This window comes from Chrysemys picta, chromosome 21 (assembly GCF_011386835.1).
Source record: "Chrysemys picta bellii isolate R12L10 chromosome 21, ASM1138683v2, whole genome shotgun sequence".
Classification (NCBI taxonomy): Eukaryota; Metazoa; Chordata; order Testudines; family Emydidae; genus Chrysemys; species Chrysemys picta.
The window spans coordinates 1,590,471-1,610,780 of NC_088811.1; the positions used below are offsets into that span (position 1 = coordinate 1,590,471).

General features: G+C 62.9%; 2 protein-coding genes across 6 annotated transcripts in view; one reads left to right on the plus strand and one right to left on the minus strand.

Annotated features, from left to right (window-relative positions):
• Nucleotides 1-206: 206 nt before the first annotated feature.
• TNFRSF25 (TNF receptor superfamily member 25) lies at nt 207-17,645 on the plus strand. The gene is made up of 10 exons (XM_005287087.4): nt 207-1,650; nt 9,389-9,617; nt 9,991-10,122; nt 10,323-10,475; nt 11,198-11,279; nt 12,243-12,301; nt 12,880-12,987; nt 13,138-13,175; nt 13,766-13,931; nt 14,117-17,645. The coding sequence occupies exons 1-10, from the start codon at nt 1,621-1,623 to the stop codon at nt 14,401-14,403; spliced, it is 1,284 nt and encodes a 427-aa protein (XP_005287144.3). The 5' UTR covers nt 207-1,620; the 3' UTR covers nt 14,404-17,645.
• A 1,201-nt stretch (nt 17,646-18,846) lies between these two features.
• LOC101936426 (espin) overlaps nt 18,847-20,310 on the minus strand; it is a 76,034-nt gene continuing 74,570 nt past the window's right edge. For 3 of the 5 annotated variants that reach the window (XM_024110261.3, XM_008173704.4, XM_024110262.3), the window contains 3 exons: nt 20,223-20,302; nt 20,119-20,130; nt 18,847-19,911 (listed from right to left, as the gene is read on the minus strand). In XM_024110261.3, the coding sequence (XP_023966029.2) occupies nt 19,764-19,911; nt 20,119-20,130; nt 20,223-20,302 (240 nt within the window). In that variant the 3' untranslated portion in view covers nt 18,847-19,763. The remainder of the gene's footprint in view (nt 19,912-20,118; nt 20,131-20,222; nt 20,303-20,310) is intronic. The other 2 variants (XM_065574917.1, XM_065574918.1) reach the window with 1 other exon arrangement.

The window sequence follows — 20,310 nt, forward strand, 5'->3', positions numbered from 1 at the left end:
TCCCACCGCCGCAGCCTCCCGGGCGAAGCATTAAAGACCGTGCGTGTGCGCTCAGTCGTCGTGTGTCCTTTAACAAGGGTGGGGGTGCGTTGGGAGCTGGCAGTTACTCGGTCCCTGGGCTTCCGGGGGCTCAGGTGAGTTGGGGCCATGCAAAGCACTACACTGCCCCAGTCCAGCTCAGAGCGGCCAACCTGGCCCCCTAGGAAACCAGAGCAGCCCTTGCATGTGCCTTTCAGCCCTGCCCCTCACACGGGGTGAGGTGCAGTCTTGTGCCAGCCCCGTACCCTCTGTGAGAAGGGGTCTCGGCATGGCTAGAATCCAGCCCCTGCTATTTCGGGCACGCCGGCTCCAGAGCACCAGGCATTGCGCTTCCTGGGTCCAGTGCGGGCTGGGAGGTGGCAGACCGGGGGTTAAGCACCATGGGGCAGGCAGGCAGCCGGGGGGTCCAGTTCCAGCCATTCTTCCATGAGCTTTTGTGCTTTTCCCTGGTGCTAGGCCCCAGGAGCAGAAACTGGGGTGGGGCGGCTTGTAGGTAGTAGCAGCTTGGCCTGTGATGCTGGGGGTCAGCCTGGCTCACCTGCTGTGGGAGAAAGCCCCTCACTGCTCTGCTCCCAGGTGCCAGCCTCAGGTGTGGTTTGACTTCTATACTTGGGGTGGGGGCAGCAGCACCAGCCAGGCCAACTGGGCCGTGCGTGTGGGGGGGATTCCAGCCTGCCCAAGGCTTGCAGTGGGGGAGGGGCAATGCCCCTGCCCCCCAAACTACACCCATGGTGCCAGTGTCCATGGCAAGAGGCTAGGGGTGAACGCTTGGCTGCTTCTCTACAGTCCGCATGGGAGCCCGGGGCCAGGGCTCTGGGCTGACGGACTAGGAGACGAGGCAGGCTGATAAAACTGCCGAGTCCTTTGGTAGAGTCTCCCCTTCCCTGGCTCCGTGGCAGCACGAGCCCCTTGCCGGGGCAGTGGCAGGGCAGCTGTGGTTGTGCTGGGCTGGGGGGCTTAATGGCTTCCTGGGAAAGCTCCCAGCCCTCATGTGAGGCCCCATCCCCCACCTGGAAATTGGGGTTTCAGCTCAACCCCTTTGTGACATGTTCCTCCATTCCGCAGAAAGCGCCAAGTTTCCAGCCAAAAATGGGTCCCGGAGCCCTCCCCGGCCATCGCTGGTGAGGGCAGGCAGGCAGAGGCTGGCGTGCTAGCACCCGGGCCAGGCCTTGGAGAGCCCCAGGCCGGCCCTGCTGGGTCAAGGCTCTGGGCCTGGGACTCACCTGCTGTGGGACATGTTGGAGGAGGCTGGCTCCTGGCAGGAGCACCAGCCCTCTGCAGCAGTGCGCCCCTCACCCCGCCCGACTGCTTCCATGCCAGCGAGGCCCCTCCCCACGCTCGCGCCGCCCTCGGCGGCTGTCGTGGTTTCACACCCCCTGGACTCATTTCCAGAAATGGATTTCCTCCCACAAGGGCTTAAGTGTAAAAGCCTCAGCTGAGCGGGTTTGAGCTCACTCGTCGCCAGGGGGTTACTGAGAGCATGGATTAGCTGCTGCCTCGCTCCGCCGCTGGGCTGGGACCAGCTCCCGCGAGTAACCCCCGTCCCCTGCCCGGAATGAGCTGGGTCTCTAGGGCTCGAGGATGGGGAGCTGGGCCCTGAAGGTGGCTGGGGTAAGTCCTGCTCACGCCGGGATGTTCCTCACTTGCTCTAGAGTGAAAGAGGAAGCAGCCAGGGCTGGTGCAGACTTGCTCTGGGGAGCTGGGGGGAAGTAGGAGCGGCCAGGAGACCTGGCTGGGGATGAGGGCCAGCTCTCTGCATTGGTTCGTTTGTTGCCTACAGGCCAACATCTGGTTTCTCGGGCTGAGCTGCTGTTTGGTAGTGTAGGGCTGAGGGGCCCAGTCAGTGGACTCCTGATGCCCCCATGAACCCTTGGCAAGTTTACAGGAAAACAGCTGAATTCAGTGATGCAGGCATCGCTTTAGAGCCCCAGGGGCTTTCCAGGAAAGGGGAGACGGGAGGAGAGAAAATGAAAGTGTGGGGGAGCCACCCACAGTTAACAATAATCGTACGTTCATTCATGCCAAGGGCCCTGGAGATCTTTACAAACTAGGATCACTTCCCCAACCCTAAAATGCAGCCACCTCTGGGCTGCAATGTGACAGCATTTGAACAGTGCACAAGTACCCCGAGCCACCCAGCAGAGAAAGCAATGCCTGCTGTACTGTGTCGGGCTGAACAAACTCTTGGCGGCAGGCGCCGTGTCTCCACCCCACAGCACCCAGCCCATCCTGCCCCGGCCGCTGAGTGCCATCACGGTTCACATGAGCAATAATGCGACGGTTGGAGCTATTGAGGTCACGGGCTGGGGTGTTTCGTGAGCAGCCCTGCTGCTGTTGTCAGAGTCCACGGGCTGAGTCCTGTGTTTACTGCCGAAGAAAGGGGGCTGTGCTCGGAGGGGCGCTGTCTGTCCTGGGCTCCTGGTGGAGTCCTGCATCCTGCTGCAAGCAGGGTTCACACTCGACGAGAACCAGCAGGCTGGCTCGGCAGGACGCTGGGGTTTAGTGCCTTACATCCCTTGGCATCCTCACCAGGGGGCTGGACCACCTCTGGCCCGCAGGCACGAGAGGCCCTCAAGTGTCCAACTCAAAGGTCACTTTAGAGCAAGCTACGGTGGGGTGGGACCGGGGTCACCTGGTGCAGGGGGCTGTGCTCCGCCTGGCTTGGGTGCCATGTGTCTGTGGAGCCGGGGGGCCGCTCAGTGCTCACTTGCCTGGGGCTGGGGAGGGAAGCAGCTGGCTGCCTGAGTGTCGGAGCCGCCTAGGAACGTGGCTGGGGGCTGCTCACTTCCCAGGGCGCTTCTGACTCCAGCTTCTGCTTGGGCAATAGGGCCTGGGACCACCAGTGGCGTTTCCTGGCCTGGAGCCCCTCCCTGCTTGTTCCCGCAGCCAGCCCTCTGCGCACTGGGCCCACATTCGCTAGTGCTGGGGGTACAGAAAGGCAGTGACTTCAGCCCCTGCTACCAGCCTGGAAGGGCTGTGCTCGGGGCAGGATGCTCCAGGCCCCTTCCATGGGCGCCGCTCCCCACCTCTGCCCAGCCCTGCTCCAGCCCTGTTGCTTTCCTGCCTCCCTGCTGGGCCTGCCCAGCTCCCCTCTCCACAGCTCTGCCCCATGGGAACGGGGAGAAGAGCAGGAGCCCGTCCCTCGACCAGTCTCTGACAGACAGGTGGCTGACTAGGCCCCAGCTTGGCTCATTCATAGACACGTGCTGGCACCCTGTGGGGCAACGCACGGGCTGGTCTCGCCAGGCCAAGGCCAGTTGCATCTGGCCGTAAATGCTCCATCATGCACCAGCTCATCAGGGAGGCTGAGGAGAGAGGGTCCCCGTCCTCTCAGCCCTGAATCACAGAATCTCAGGGTTGGAAGGGACCTCAGGAGGTATCTAGTCCAAGCCCCTGCTCAACGCAGGACCAATCCCCAACTAAATCATCCCAGCCAGGGCTTTATCAATCTGGGCCTTAAAAACCTCTGAGGAAGGAGATTCCACCACCTCCCTAGGTAACCCATTCCAGTGCTTCACCACCCTCCGAGTGAAAAAGTTTTTCCTAATATCCAACCTAGACCTCCCCCACTGCAACTTGAGACCATTGCTCCTTGTTCTGTCATCTGGTACCACTGAGAACATCCAAGCTCCATCCTCTTTGGAATCCCCCTTCAGGTAGTAGAAGGCTGCTATCAAACTGGAGGGCAGAGCGGGGGGCACTCGGCTGGGAGGGGCGTGGGGGGCCTTGGGCTGCCACTGCCTGTGTTGGGGTGAGAGCTCAGGCTGGGTCTCTCTGCTGGAAATTCACTTGAGCAGCACCTTGGGGTGACCGAGTGTGGAGTGCGAGGGGGTGACAAGGGCTAAGGGGAGGGACCGTGCAGCCACGGGGGGGCAGGTGTAAGCCTGTGGCGGCAAGGGAGCGTGGCCATGGCACGTGGCGTGGGGCTCCCGGTGTGTGAGATGGATGCAGCTGGCTGGGGCAGCGGGCCCGGCCCCATCCCTCACCGAGCAGGCACATGGCATGTTCCCCAGCGGGGAAACACGAAGGCAGTGGGAGCTGCCTGGGGAAAGATCACACCTCGACTCAGCAAGGCACCACTGACTCAGCGAGGGGGGCGGGAGGAGGGGCCCAGGCCTCCTTCCAAGGCTTCCGGCGCCAGCCACGATCTGATCATGGAGCTATGCAAATGGGCGAGTTCATGGGCAGGTTCCAGCACAGCTGTGACAGATTTAAGAGAAAATGATGCAGCTCTTTAATCGGGGCTATCTTCACCGGGAACTCCACCCACGGGCCAGAATCTCCAGGAATCCGCACCCACGTGGCGGGGCCGGCAGGGGCCAGCCTGGCCCAGCAGCCCCTTTGGGGAGTGGCCAAGGGCCTTTCTGGGGATAAGGGCGTCCCCTGCCATGGCACGGGGCTGGGGGGCCAGGCTCAGCACGTGGGCGAGGGAGAGCAGGTGCACAGGGGTTTGGCGCTGGCCCGCCTGGTGCTGCGGGAGCTGGGTGCATGGGCGGGGAGGGCCAGCGGGGCCTGTGCTCAGCTGCCATCTCCAGGTGCTGGGAGGGCAGCAAGCAGGGTCTGTTACATCCTTCCGCCAGGCCCCGGGCAGGACAGCCCCTGGGCACCGGGGCCAGGGACGGACCCAGCGGCAGCGAGGCACTAGCAGGGTGTGTGCGGGTGGAGAAGTGGAGGGAACTGCCCCCTCCCCAGCCATCTGGCCTGAGGGCCTGGGCCGCCAGCCCCTCCCAGCTGTTCCATGCCTGTGGCGCCCCTGCCCAGTGTGACAACACCCCATGTACCAGGCTCTGCGAGGTGGGCGTGTGGCCTTCGCCTAGGGGAGGGCTCCCTCCTACCCGGGGCCAGGGGCCGGGGTTGCAGGCAGGGTTGCGGCCTGGCCGGCAGGCTGGGCATGCAGCTGAGGGGGAAGGGAGCCAGTGCTAGAGCCCATGGGCTGGCCCCACACCCAGCGCCGGAGTGTGGGCTGGCTGCCCCGCCGGAGCCACTCAGGGAGCTGGGGCAGCACGGTGGAGCTGGCTCGTATGGGGGTGTTGCCATCTGTAGTGCCTGGAGCCCCCTCCTTTCTGCCCCCCCCGGTCAGGGCCCCACGCCAGGCACTGTACATGCAGCACCAAGCCTCTGCCCCGACGCGCTCGCACTGAGGGCTTGGTGACAGTCATCTCTTGGGGGGGGGGGGCAGGCCCTGAGCCGCAGTGCGGCCCCTGGGCACTAACCACTGAGCAGTACCAGGCCCTGGTGCCCCGCGGAGGGGCCAGCCCAGCCCAGTGGCCGTGTCGCTGCGGGGCTGTCGGGGTGTGGTGCTCCCCGCTTCAGCCTGGCCCGGCGGCTCCGGAGATGGCTGTGCAGTGCTGACCTACTTGGGCGGCACGTACTCGCTGCGATATCATCAGAGGCGAGGGGGAGCTGGGCCCGGCTTCCTCTAAGGGAGGAAATCACCTCAGCACCAAGGCATAGATTACACAGGAGACTGACATTAACTGTCTGTGGCCCAGCCCGCCCCAGCGCGGCCCCCTCCCCCGGCCGTGGTCTCAGCGTAACCCAGCAGAGCAGCTCTGGGGCAGGGGCTGGGTCCAGTGGGGCAGGGAAAGGCGAGGCAAGGAGCCCCGAGTGCCCCAGCCTGTGGGCACAGCGGGTGACACAATCATGTCCCATGGGAGGTCCTGGGCTCTCCCTGCTGCCAGCCCTGAAGGCAAGTGGCAAGACCGACGGGGTGACCGTGGAAGTGGCCGTGTGGAGGGGGCTGGGCCGCCCCACGCTATCCCGCAATGCCAGGCACACGCGTGGGCTGGCGCTGTCACTCCCGCTCAGTGTCCCATGCCAGCCATTGAGCTCAGAGCTGCAGAGGCCCCTTTTCCCCAAAGCGGCCCCCATACCTCACCCGCCCAGGGGGGACGGGGAAATCACTGGCAGCACGAGACCCCCCCAGGTCCCTCTACAGCCCCTGAGCTGAACAGCCGGGAGCAGCCCCAGTGGCTCAGGGAGGTGGAGCTGCGTCAGCGAGGAGATGGTGCCGTGGGGGGACAGTCAGTGCCAGCGGGTCAGGGCCCTGGGGAGAGGCAAAGCCTGCCCCTGGTGGGGCACTTAGTGCTGCTGGGGCAGGACCTGACCATGATGCTACCCAGGGCAGCAGCACACACATCCCCGCCCTGTCCTGGGAGGGTGAGGGGGGCCATGGCGGGGCTTTGCTTGTGGCTGCGTGGTGCACACTGGGCATAGGTGAGAGCAGCCTGGAAGCCCCAGAAGCTGCCCATGGTGTCACAGGGGCGGGGGCCTGGGCCCCATCCTGCATGGCACCACATTGCTCATGAAAGAACATAAGAACGGCCATACTGGGTCAGGCCAAGGGTCCATCTACCCAGTCTCCTGTCATCCGACAGTGGCCAGTGCCAGGTGCCCCAGAGGGAATGAACAGAACGGGTGATCATCAAGTGATCCATCCCCTGTCGCCCATTCCCAGCTTCTGGCAAACAGAGGCTAGGGATGTTCACAGCATGGGGTTGCATCCCTGCCCATCTTGGCTAATAGCCATTGATGGACCGATCCTCCATGAACTTCTCTAGTTCTTGTTTTAAAGCGGAGCCATGGGGCCTGGTTCACACTCGCTGAGGCTGTCTCAGGAGTGCCCCGTGCAGCGTGGCCGGCGCTGGCCGGTTGCTCCAGGTCTGGATAGAGCAGGGTGGCCGGGAAGTAAAGTAGCAGCCAGAGACGCCCAGCTCAGACTGGCTGGGGGCCAGGTTCATGCTGCTGAGGTGCTGAGCTCAGCCCAGGGGCCCTGGTGCACCTCCCCTGAGCTGGGGCTGCAGGGCCCTGCTTTGTGCCGGCCTGATGGGGACCACCACCTGCGCTCTCCTGGGCTTGCCCTACACCTGGGGCGGGCCAGGCCCTGGGCCTGTGCTGGGATATCCCTGGGCTCTCGCAGTGGCTCTGTGGCAACAGTGGGCTGGCCCCCCGGCGCTGACGAGCTGTGCGTTGGAGGGGATCCCTGAGCAGGCATGCCAGCTGCCCCTGCCCATGGTCATCACTTGGGCCTGCAGGCGGGGCAGCTGGTGCTGCAGGGGGCTGACTCCCACCCTGGGCGGGCGCCTATACCCTGCCATGCCAGGGAGCCGGCTGCTGCCAGACCACACACAGTCCTTCTTGGGATGGGACCCATGAGGCCTGTGCCGCTGCCGCCTGGCTCCCAGCGGAAAGCAGGCTGCTGTGTCCTGGCCAGGCTGCTGCCAGCCCAGCCCTGCCTGGGCCCTCCCCTGCCCTGTTGCTCCATATCACACCCCCACGGAGGTGGGTCTGGTCCCACCCCGGTACTGAGTTCGGCTCTGTGGGGCGGCATGGGGGAGCACTGGAGGCCCAGAAAGGCGGTAGCGTCACGCCTGCCCAGCGTCCTCCTTGGAGCCATGGCAGTGGGGGGCGGGGCCCTGCCGACAGCCTGAGCACGCTAGCTGGGCTGGAAGCCCCACTTCCGCTCTGCTGAGCAGCCGGCTGCCACAAGCACCGTGCCCGCCGATTCCTAGGAAAGTGGTTAGCTCAGAGCCACTTACAGGAACAACTGCACCAGGCTGCTTATGCAACACTTTTCGGTGCCTTTTCAGTGTTAACCACACGCCCCGGTTCTCCTCCTTTACCAGAAGCAGTACCCATGGCAGGAGCCTGGCCTGAGGTCGCCCCTGCTTCCGGCCATGCACCTCCGCACCCAGTGTTCCCTGCAGTGGCGCCGTGAGCCAGAGGCCTCCAGAGGCTGCGCTGTGCAAATGCCACACACCCAGCGGCTGACACAGGCGGGGGAAAATACCCAGCAGGGGCTGGCAGGGGGCATTCCCAGGCGGAGGGGGCTGAGTGCTCCGGTGGGTTAGTCACGCAGTGCGCACCACAGCCGCCCTGCCGGGAAGGGCTCCAGGTAATGCTCCTCGGTGACAGCTTGGCTCCTAGTGGGGCTGTGCGGCCCCGGCCAGCCTGGCTGTGCCCGTGGCACTTGCAGGGAGGGGAGGAGGGCGGGCAGCACTGCCTGAGAACATGTTCTGGGGCCGCTGCGTTGCTCATGCAGGTGCTGGCCCTGCAGTGTTGCCAACGTGGGTGATTTTAGTGTGAGCCTCATGGTATTTGGTGTGTTCTTAAAGCGCCAGCTCCTGGAGTCAAGTGATTACTCAGCAGCTTGCCTTTCATTAACAAACCCAGCAAGTGTCCTGCCCTGCTGGGGGTGGGGCAGCGCCTGGAAACAAGCCCCAACGGCAGTCCACAGCTGCAGTGGCTGGGCCTTGACGTAGGCACATTTCAATCAAACTCAGGCCGCGAATCCAGCTGGGCTCTTGTGTCATCCATGGCCCCAGCCCGGCTTTCTCGCCTGACCCCGAGTGGTCCCCAGTGGGGTACTTGGCAGGCCCGCTACGCCGCACACAGCTAACCCTGCTCTTACGTCAGCGGGGCTCCATCTGCAGCGTTTGACAGCCCGCAGGCTGACAGGCAGGGCAAGCCTGGGGGTGGGGCATGCACCGTGATAGCCCCAGGCCTGGGCACAGGGTTTTCCCACCGCTCCTCACACAGAGGTTCAGGCCCATGTTTGTTCCTGGGCACAGGCCCATTGGAGCCGCAATCACTGGCTCCTCTAGCGGAGGGACTTGGGCCCCCTCACCTAGGCCAAGTCGGTTTGGTTTCAAGGGCTGATCTCTTACTACTGGTACAATAGCACCAGCTGCAATCAGCCCCCTGCCCCCCTCCCCATTATAGCAGGCCATGCACTGACCCTTAGTGAGAGACAGTCCCTGCCCCAAAGAGCCGAGGCAGACAAAGGGTGGGAAAGGGAAACTGAGGCACAGGTGCAGACAGTCCCAAGGTGACTTGCCCAAGGTCACCCAGCAGGTGTGGCAGGGCCAAGAATAGTGCCTAGGCCCCCGCAGTCCCAGGCCCCTGCCCTCCCCACTGGACTATGTGGCCCCCTTGGGAGAGTGAAGAATGCATCTGACTCCTGCACTGCAGTGGGGGATGCGCCGAGGTTCCTTCTGGTTAAACCTCCCCCAGGCTCCAGTGCAACAGGGGTCACCCGGAGGGCAGCGATTGCAACACCTGCTGCTCTGGACTCCGCTGGAGCCCGGGTGGGACGAGGCAGTGGGCGCCGGTCAGCCTATCCCACCCTTGGCGCTCGTGCAGGGCTGGGCGCTAGCTACAAACGTCGCACCAGTGCCAGCTAAGGGAGCGTTGGCTGAAGGCTCCTCGCGCGCGCTAAGGCCTGGCTACTTAGGCTGACCTGTGGCAGCCCCTTGGTTTTAGCTCTGGGCTCCCAGAGGTCCCGGGGCTGGCGGGTGCAGCAGCTGTGAGCCTGCTCCAGTCCCTGGCAACGTTCCCCTCTCTCCCCTAGGGCTTTCTGGCTGCACTGCTGCTGACTGGCAGCGGGTTCCCGTTGTTGGGCACCCCGAAGCCACGAGCGGCCGGGACTGGCAGCGAGCCCAGGAGGGCGAGGAGCCCGGCTGACTCTGCACTGGGGCTGCACCATCACCAGCGGCACCAGAGACACGTTGCTAGGAACAGCTGTGCACCTGACGACCCCTCGTACTCGCCAAAGCGCTGCTGCCAGAAGTGCCCGGCAGGTGAGGCTCGGCGGGCCCCCAGCCCTGCACAAGGCTTTGCCTGGCTCAGCGCTCGGAGTCCGGCCCCGTCAGCTGGGGAACTGAGGCACAGATTGGGTCAGTGATTTGGTGAGGTCAGCGCTAGGACCTGACTCAGGGCTCCCTGCTCGTGTCACTGCACGAGGCCCCCCTACCAGGAAAGCCATGTGGCGGGGGGGGGGGGGGGGGGCAGGGCATTGCTCCAAACCACAGGGCGCGCAGGTCAGGGAGCCCAGAAGGCCTGGAGGGACCAACCCAGTCAGCCAGCTGAGCCTCTGGGTATCCCGGGCGACCACCCATCCCCACAGTGCCTGCGACTAACCTGCACGCTCATCCCAGCTGCTGTTGTTTGCAGGGAAGTTTATGACGGCTCCCTGCACGAGCCGTGGCAACGACACAGCCTGCAAGAGCTGCCCGCCTGGCACCTACCTCTCCTTCCAGAACCTCGAGCGGGAATGTCGAAAGTGCTCCGAGTGCCAAGCGCAAGGTAAGACGCTGGGCCGGGAGCCCAGCCACTCCAGCCCCGAGCCGCCAGCCTCTCGGCCAGCTCTTCCCCACCCCACTGGCCAGGGCCCTCAGGGGGCAGGAGAAAGCCTGGGGAACCTGGGCCCTGCTCTGAGAAGGAAGCAGCCCCCTTCCCCTCCCCTCCGCACAGAGGCCTGCTCAGGAAGTCTGTCCTGTGTTCAGCTTCCCAGCTCGTGCTGAAGAACTGCACCGAGACGAGCGACATCGAGTGCGGCTGTGGGGTCGGCCACTTCATGCAGTGCACGGACCCTGCCTGCAGAGACTTCACCTGCCAGGAATGTCGCCGGTGCAAGGGCAGGGCCACCCAGAAGAACTGTGAGTGTCCAGAGCGCTGCCTGCTGCCGTTGGAACCTGGCACTGCTGCCCGCACTGCTGTGCCTTCCACGCTGCCCCCTCGCTGCCCCCTGCGCTGCCCCTGCCCGCCCTGCTGCTCCCACGCTGCCCCCTCACCTGCTGCCCGCACTGCTGTGCCTTCCACACTGCCCCCCCCGCCTGCCCCGCTGCCCCCCGCGTTGCCCCCCGCCCCCCAGTCTTACTGCGCTGTGCCTGCCCCCCCCCCCCCAGGCTCGCTGTGGCCTCAGGCCGTGGCCCAGCTGGCTGAGGGAGGGTGGCTCAGTGGTGGGAGCACATCCACTGCAGCCTCCGACGCCCACACGGCCTGTAGCCCACGCTAGGGGCAAGGGAAAGGCTTTGCCTAGGCAAGCACCTGGTGGTGTCTGAGCCGTGTCTAGCAGCTCCCAGCCCTGTGTAGCCCGGGAGCGTGGGCCACACGCCAGCTGCTGAGCCCGGGCTGACGTGCAGCCTGCCGGGGAACACGCTCTAACCCCCCCTACGTCCCCGTCGCGAGGGAGCCGCACCAGAGACCCGCTGCCCCCCGTGCTGGGGCCACTCAACTGCTGCTGGGCCTGCCCCGTCAGCACCCTGCTGCCCTGGGCTCCCGCCAACAGACTAGGCCAGTCCCAAGAACCGCCCCTCTTGCCCCCGGGCCACACCCCTCTCCTCACTGGCTGGCGCGAGCTGTGTGCCATGTCTTCCAGGTTCAGAGAAGGAGGATGCCCAGTGTGGGAACTGCCAGCCTGGCTTCTACCTGGAGGGCAGCGAGTGCCGAGCGTGTTCCAGGTAAATACCCTGGGATTTCTTGGTTTGCTTCCCCCTCCAGCTCTCCCATTAGACACCCCCCCACTGAGCGGGATTGCAGCTACCCTGAGACCAGCAGCCCTGGCCCCCTGCCACTGGCTGGGCCAGAAAGCTAGGCCAGGGCGGCACGAGAGCACAGTGGCTAAGGCAGGGGGTTAGTGAATGCCCCAGGGCAGGGCCTGGGTTGGACTCTGAGGCACCCTGTGCCCCATGACACCCTCCTAGGGGATTTGCACCGGCAGATCTTAGCGCACTGGCTGCCGATGCCAGTACAGCTGTTAGTGAGGTGAGCTCTGTGCCCTGGCGCTCTCCCCGGCTCCCGCTGGTTGTGACTAGTTATGAGCCCCAGAATTTCACAGCAAACTCAGCTGGGAAGTGCCTTATCTGCGATGCTCACCTGCCACAGTTGAGTCCTGGCTGACCACTCACACACTGTCACCAGCCAATACCAGTCCCTGGGGCTCGCAAACCCCCCGGCGTGACCCATCCAGCAGAGCCTGTGTGTGCAAGTCATGGAGCCAGGTGCAGACACCAGGGTGATGGGCTGGAGAACAGAGACTAGGGCTACGCTCCAGGTAACAAAGGGCTCGTCTACGTGTGGCATTGTTCCTGATTGACTCCTTGGTCTGGAATCGGAGTGGCCACACGTGGAGCTGGTCAGGCACACCTAGTACACTTGCCATTCACCGCCTGCCTTAATCTGCATTAACGGCCATGTGTAGTCAAGCCCCTCTTCAAACCAAACAGCTGGCTGGGGTTGGGCACCAGGGAGCATGGGAAGGTCTCTCCAAAGCAGCCCGTGGAACGTGGCAGGGCTGGCGGTGGGACACGGGCCCTGACAGAGCCACACCGGCGCTAGTGCCAAGACGCCCGTTCTCCCGGCGCTCTGGGAAAGGACAGGTTAGACGCCCACTTTCTGTTTCTCTTCACCGGTCTCCTCTGCAGCCAGTTCCCCGAGAAGTGCGGCGAAGGGTGCGGCGGGCCATGTGGTGGCAGCAGCCCAGGTAGGTGGGAGCGTGGCACATGGGGAGGTGCTGGCATCCGGTGCTGTGCTCAGGCACTAGTCATGGAGAGGGGCGGGCGCTGGCCCAGAATGTGCTCAAGGGGTTGCGGGAATAGGGCTGCGGGCTGTGCCTGGCGTACAGGGCGAATGCAGGTCTACTCGGGGGGAGGGGGGTGGCTTGGGGCGGGTACTGCAGGGAGTCAGTGCTCGGGGAGGCCCTGCCTCCTCGCACCATTGCTTAGCCAGGAGCAGTGGTACCGAGCCCCCGGACCCCGCATGCTCGTCACCAACCCCAGCTAACCTCACTGCCTCGGAGTGGCTCCATCCCGCTGGCTCGCCGGGGCAGGGCCTGCTCTGAGCTCAGTCACACTGGCGGAGAGCTGGAGTAACTAACTGCCCTGTGATTCCTGAGCCGGGCAGCCCCTTGTGTGCTGTGAGCTGAACTCCGGCCCTGCTGGGCAAGGCCCCGAAGGAGGAGAGAGCCCTTGGCCTTGCCTGGGCTGTCCCTGGCGCAAGTGGGGCGGTGAGTGGAGCAGAATGCAGGCAACTGAGCTGTAACCTCCTGCGGCTTTGTTTCAGGCTCTGGGCTGGAGTACATCCTGCTGGGCCTCATGGGTCCCCTCTTCCTAGGAGCGCTCGTCATCTACCACAAGAGGAGGACGATCAGGAATGATTCCCCAGCAGCCGGTAACCCACCCCCACGCTGTCTTAGCCATTAGCCTCCCCCTCGTGCTCGACTCTGCGTTTTGCACAGCAGAGCCCCTGGCCCGGGCTAAGGGAGGCCTCGTGCCCAGAGCCCTGGGGCACTGACTAATGGCTCCGTCTCTCTCCTGGCAGGTGAGGCCGCAGCAGTGAAAGACTCGACGCTGCAGCAGGTGAGAGCCCAGCCCGGGCACATGGGACCTGCCTCGGCCTAAACGCACTGCCCACGCTGCCTGCGCCCCTTCGCCCGCGCCATCGGCAGGGCCCACGCCCTGGGGTCTGGCTGCCCCTGCCCTGCAGCGCTAACACACGCTGCTTGGGGCGGCCGTGGCTGCTGGCCCTGCTCGTGCTGCGGCCTGGAGGCTGGGGCATTTGTAGCTGTTTATGGCTAGTTCAGATCCAGGTGAAGGGCCATAGTTCTCCCCTGCAGGCTGGTCATTGGCACTAGGAGATGAGTTTGACGGGTCTCAGCTAGTTCCCAGTGAACAGGTGCCCACCCCCCTCACTGGCAGCCTCAGCAGAGGGGCTGGGGACTGAATGGACGAGGCAGAGTTGCTTATTTCAGAGCAGCTTATCTTGACCTAGGATGTCTGCCCAGCCAGGAAGCCAGGAAATTCCTCCTCCGCCCCCACCCCTGCCCCGGCCTGGCAGGGAGCTGCCCACTAGGCAGACCTCTCTCCTGTCCTGCTGCACCAGGCTGCTGGCTCCCCCCGGCCAAGAGATCAGGGCTTCCCTCGCAAATGGTGGCTTCTTTCTGTTCCAGGCCTCAGCGTGTCCGTCTGGCACCGTAGAAAAGCCCCCGGAGTTGCAGGGTTTGCTCCATCTTCAGGTCACGGAGGCATCGCAAATGAACGGCAACGCCTGTTCAGTCAGGCCCCTTGGCAGCCGGGACACCTGGGAGTCGCCCGCGGGGCCCCAGGACACAGCAAGTAAGCCACGCACTGCAGAAAGGTGCCTCGTGCCGCGGCACATGCAGCCACCCTGGCTGCTTGCCAACATCCCAGGCTCCCGCCCTAGGCACGGGGCTGGCACCGGCACATCAGACAGCTCCTCACTGGTTCCCCCTCAGCCTCTCCTTTGCTCCTGGCTGACGCTCTGTTTCGCTGTCCCGCAGGGCCCCTCCCTGGCGTTCTCCCGCAGGGCAGCAGGCTGTACGACATCATCAACACGGTGCCCGTGCGGCGCTGGAAGGAGTTCATGCGGGTGCTGGAGCTGCACGACGGCGAGATCGAGGTGGTGGAGCTGGAGTTCGCCCACGTCCGGGACCAGCAGTACGAGATGCTGAAGAGGTGGTACCAGCAGAAGAACGCCACGCTGGAGTCCATCTTCTCAGCCCTGGAGCGCATGGAGCTGGCCGGCTGCGCTGAGGAGCTGAGGCAGCGGCTGCAGAGGTGCCCGTGAGCCTGACGCTGCTAGCCAGGGCTGGCTTCCCTGGCTGCCCTCCACGGGCTCTGACTTGGGATGGGAAGGAGAAGGCCTCTCCCGGGCCAGCGGAGCCAGCCCTGCTGTCGCTGCGGGCAGGGCCTGCCACGGCCTGGCGCTTGGAGGAGCCCTGTCAGCAGATCTGGCGGCTGCTCTACAACCAGGACCCTAGTGAGGGAGGGCAGCTCTATGAACGCCCTGAGCAATGCTGTGCCCGGGGCCAGCGAAGCCGCACGCCGCTCCTCTGCACAATGGCGGCACTGGGACGAGAGGGGACACACAGCAGGCGTCACCGCTCCCTCCCCTCGTAAGGAAAGCCTGCATCTCAGCCCGCGAGGAGCCGGGTGTGCGGATGGCAGCGGGGGAAGCAATGCACCCCCGGAGCAACAGACTTGGTGGTGGCAGCAGACCAAGGCAGGCAGAGGGATGGTCTCAGCATCATTGCCGCTGTGCTGCTGCTGAGTCACGCTTCCCGCGCCCGGCTCCATTTCCAAACGGGCCTCTCCAGGGGCACAGACACTGCCAGGGCTGGGGGGCAGAACCCCCGCCCCACAGGACGCAGGCCCTGAAGAGCCCTCCCCGGCTGTGCTCCAGGCACCTCTCCACAACCCCAGCTTGCCCTCTGAAGGGGGAATTGGGGTTCTTGTGGAAAGTCCCCCCCATCCTGCTGGGTTTACAAAGCAAACCCTGCTCAGCCGGCTCCAGGCGCAGGGCATGGAGCGTCCCCAGCCCTAGCTAGACTGAGCACCCCGGAGCAGCGCAGGGCTGGGGCTGGAGCCCCTGCCGGCAGCTTAGTGCTAACTCTCACAGCTGAGGCTGGTCGTGTGGGCAGCTTCCTAGATCCCCGTGGCTAAGGAAGGGAGAGTGTCCCCTGGGCCCTGCCACTGAGTCAGGGCAGGACCTTGGGCCAGTCAGCTCACCGCTCTGGCCCCATTTCCCCGTGCGGGATGCTGCTAACCTGCGTCAGGCAGCAGGAGCACGCGGAGCCCCGGGGGCGGGAGGCGCTGCCAGCAAAGGGCTGGTTCTAGTGTCAGGTCCAGGCTCCTCCGGAGGAGGGGGGCTCAGGGCCAAGCCAGATCAGAGTTGAGCTGAGGGGGATCCTGGAGCCCCGGTGCTGAGCTGGCCTCGTCCTGTGCCCAGCGCTGACTTGACAACACTAGCACCTGAAGCAGAGGGGTGACTCCGCTAGTGCTCCCTCTGGGCTCAGAGTCCCCTGGGGCTCCACACTGCCCGCACCGGGGTCCCTCGCCTGGCCCCAGCCTGCTTAGCAACCCCAGGGAGATGGCAGCTTGCCCCATCTGGGAGCTGGTCTAGCGGTCCTCGCTCCAGGGCTCGCCATGTCTGCTGAAAAAGCACTTTGTGTAGGTGCCTGTGTGGCCAAACTCAGGAAGAAAAGTCTAGCAACCAAAAATGCTGCCCCCCACCCCGGAAACAACATGCCTCTGGCACAGAGCCTTAAAGGGAAGGGAGGCTGAGTGGCACGGCCCAGGAGACCTGCCTTGCTGGCTAGCTACAAGATTCACCCAGCACGTGGGAGCCTTTAAAAGCAGCCTGGCTCCATTACTGCCACCTGGGGCCGGCCCCAGGTGGGGGCAGGTTTGCCGATCCCCCGGTGGCCAGCTCAGCTGCGAGTGGCTTAGTCCAGCAGCCCCCTGGGGAGGGCTGGGGCAGCGCTGCTTGGGGGGATGGGAGCACTGTACCAGTAAGTATTGTTACTTATCTTCGGTAGACATTTTATGTCAATTATTTGTATTGCTGGTTCTGTCCTGCAGTAGCAGGGGCAGACCCGTTCTGTTCTTGTGTTGCAACGGGACGGGGCCTCTTCGGAGCTGGGGACTGCCCCAGCGAGCTGAGGAGAGGTGGCGGGTTCGTACCTTATTTATACCCCATGTTGCCTTGAGGAAAGTGATCCGAATCGGTTACATGTCACACCCACTGCCGCTGCTGCGTGACCGAAACGGGGGCTCAGCTCTCCTGCGGGGAAGCCCTGCCTGGTTCTCTGCTGGGGGGTGTTAGTGGTGGGGCAGGTCGTGCTGCGCCCCAGCGTCACTGAGCTCAGACCGTTGGTGCCCCAGCTCCTAGTGCTGGGGGCTTCAGTGATCCCTGTCTCAATGGACGGAGCGGGAGGAGCAGCCAGCACCTTCCTGAGCAAGTATCTCTGCTCCAGCTGGGCCTGGGCGCACAGGCGCCTTGCCACAGGCTGTGGCTGCGTGTGGACGGGGGCTCTGGAACGTGCCCGCAAGGAACGGCTGAGCTGTTTCTGGGGTGACTGGGACGGGGGACAGGGCTCTTCCCCTGTCGGTAACTGACAATAAATCACTGTGGTGTTGCTCAGTCTCACGAGTGGCTTTTCTTCTGGGAGGGGCTGGAGGCTGGGAAATCCCCAGTCCCTGAGCTTGGGGAGAACCAGCTGCTCCCAATCCAGTCCCAAAGACCTCCTGGCCTAAGGCACCAAGCGGACGCTGGGGGGCACTTGAGATGCAATCCAGAGGGCTGGGCTGATGTTAATGCATGTGGCTAATTTTGTTAGTGGTTAGCTAATGATAATATTTGTTAACTAATTACAGTTAAATGAACTAGACTCAGCTCTGGGCTGCTCTTAATGAATTTAGCAAGCTGGCTCAGGGCAATTCAAACCCACTTCCTGGGGTTGCCTAGGTCCTGCTCTCTCCCCCTCGCTTGGCTTTTGGATAGAGGCAGGAATGCAAAGGGCCCAGCTGCCCTGCCACAGGACTGGAGGGAAAGGATGGTGCCTGCTGGAAGGAGTCCGTGGCAGGGGCAGATGCAATTGGAACCAGAAGGTCGGGTACCCCCATGGGAGCTGACTCGAGGTTGTGTGTGTAGCAGAGCAAAGTCCTGGCCCTTGTCGCCTCTCCCAGAGTCTGTATTTAGATAACACCCGTTTTACAGCTGGTGGGATCGGCCTTTGCGGGTCTGTTGTTCTGAAGAGGCATTGTCCAGTCCGTTGGGAGCAGGCTGGCGCTGGGAATCTGCACCCAGCACTGCACGTTCATAGCCAAAGCAAATCCACATCAACAGGAGGTAAAATCAAGGAACTGGGCAGAAGCTGTCAGGGGGTGTCCTGTGCCCAGGCAATTCCCTGGAGAAGGAGCAGGCCTGGAAGAGTCCTGCCCCGGCTGCTTGCTCCTGCCCTCGCCATGGAATGAATATTGGGGGCTGACTTAAGTCTTGGATGTGACCAAATTGAAAGCAGAGCTGACCCCCCCCCCGCACCCGGCTCTGGTCTGGTTTGCTGGTGTGTGCTTTCCCCGGGTGGAGTAAGGGTGGGCATCCCCTGCAGCTGGGGCCCTGTGCGCTCACCTTGGGCCTGGAAGTGACCCGCTGGAAGCTGCCCAGGCCCGGGGACTGGAGGGGGAAGGGTATTATTTATTTATTTATTTAATGTTATGAATGGATGTCTGGTGCCTTCTTCCTGAAAACAAGCCAATGCCCATCCGGCAGGGGCCGTGACAGACTGTGACTCACTGGGCAGGCTGCTCGGCCAGCCCCACACTGGGCATGGAAAGTCCCCGTGGCTTTACAGGGCTGGCACCCACGCTCAGGCTGGCTGCAGGGTTACCAGCTAGCGGGGGCTCCCCACCCTGCCCAGGGTGCCAGGCTAAGCACAGACCTACTGACTGGAGCCCAGGGCTTGGAAGGCAGGGCCCGGACCCACAGTGAGTGTTGAGGGGAAGGGGGTGAGGTTTGGTTGGCATGGGCCTGGAAAGCCAGAGGAGTGGGGGGAAGGGAGAATGGGGGGGGGCAGATCCCAGTGGTGGGGGAGGGAGGGTTTGGGAAGGGGCCAGAGCTCAGTGGGGGAAGGAGAGAGTTGGGGGGGCAGATCCCAGTGGTGGGGGGGGAGGGTTTGGGAAGGGGCCAGAGCTCAGTGGGGGAAGGAGAGAGTTGGGGGGGCAGAGCCCTGTGGTGGGGGGGGAGGGTTGGGCAGGGGCCAGTAGAGTGGATGTCGGGGAGGCGGTGGCTGGAGGAGAGCTGGGCCCAGCCAGGAAGCCTTGGAGTGAGGTGTGAGAAGCAATATCCTGGCCACCCTCTGCAGCCTCTTGCCTGTGGCTTTAGCCTGTGACTGCGTCTGGGCCGTGCTCTGAGACCACAGGGGGCAGCGCCCAGGCAGGCCCAGCATGGATGCAGGGGAGCCCCCAGGGCTTCACAACACACCTCCCCCCTTCCCAGCGGGGGGAGAGGCTGCCCCAGGCGCAGGGCCCCGGGGTGGTGGGGAGGGCACACTGCCTGCACTGATGCTCTGGCACTGGGAGCGAGGTCTAGCCAGCTGGGGGCTGGTGTTAAGCACACAGGGCACCCAGTGCACACCTGGCCGGCGCTCGGGGAGCAGGGCCTGGAGCCGAGTGGACAGAGCTCCTTGTGTGTAGGGGCGAGGGGGGACCACAGAAAGGAACAGGAGATGCCTGGAGGTGGTTAGTGTTTTATTGGTGAAGACATAGAAGTTCTAGGTCAGAAACAAGCTGAAAATCTCCCTCTAGAAGCTCCAGGAAACACGTGACAAAAACGTATAGAAAACAGAACGACCCCCCCCTGCTCTAATGGCAATGGTGCCAATGCAGGAGCAGGGGCTAGACGTAATATGGCAGCTGAAGAAACGGCTCGCATCAGCCCGACAGGGGCACAGAACTGTTTTTAACCATAAATTTTCTTTTAAAATGTCCATTTTGCAAAATGAAAATGATACCCAAGCATGGTCTATATGCCCGCATCTACAGGGCACCAACGGAACAGATACTAGTAGCAACTGACTCTCTATATACACAACATTCAGCTTGTCTGCATAGCCTTGTAGGATCTCCACTATTCCTGGTAAAAGTATAGTTTATGGTAAACAAATGACTGACAGGGAGTGGAAAGGCTGGGCAAGGAGACACTTAAAGGAATGCTGTTCAGTATTAAGGTGGAGGGAAGGTTTTATGTGGAACAGAACCGTCTACAGAGTCGACCATATTTACCGTCACGGAGGAGTTTCTTTTGATCCCATACACAGCTACTCACTGACTTAGTTTCACTTGTGAGTTCCACTTTTGAAAACCTTTCCCATGCCCTAAAACTCTTTCAAGCTAAGTTGTTTATGGATGCGGCCCACCAGGGCGTTGCTAGACAGGGACAGCGTTCTCTGTGATGTTAGTGGGTAGCCTTGTGGCATGGATTTCGTTAGAGGGATGGACACTAGCTAGGCCATTAAGTAGTAAATGACTTTTCAGCTGGTAGTGTCTGCAGTGGGAAAGAGCAGCTGGCCCCTCCTTGACCTACTGAACAGCTCACGTTAAGGAAGAAAGTTCTTAAATTCCCAAGAGGAGAGAGGGACTATTGAGCGCCTAATGCTTTGCTATATCCCCTTTCTTGAGGATAATTTGCCTTTGCCAGGGGGCTAGTTTTGTTTCATCGTACCCAAGAGTCCTTAGCTTTTCTGACTGCGCTTTCTCCTTCGCCTCCTCTTCGCGCTTCAATTTTTCTTGCTCTTTTCTGTTTAGAAACAAAACAAACATGGGGATGTTGGTTGCAAAGCCCAGGCCCCTGGCACTGAACTGGTCGGCGTGGAGCGAGGGTCTGAGCAAAGCAAAGCACACAAGCCTGCTTCGTCTGGCCCTGCCGGGGTACAGGGGCCTGGCCAGGAGTGAACGGACTGGGTTCTTAGGCTACTTGAGAAGTAAATGGAGAAGCAGGACTCACCGTTTTTGCTCTCTGTGAAAACAAGGAGAAAGAAAATACAATTAGCTCCCAGCAGCACAGCTATTGGGCAGCCACCATCATGGCCCAGCTCAGGGACAACTCACCTTTCCTCTTCCATCTTCTTCCGCAGGATCTCTCGCCTCCAGGCTGGCATGGTGGCCAAGCGAGCTTCTTCTTCCTTCTCCTGTAAGA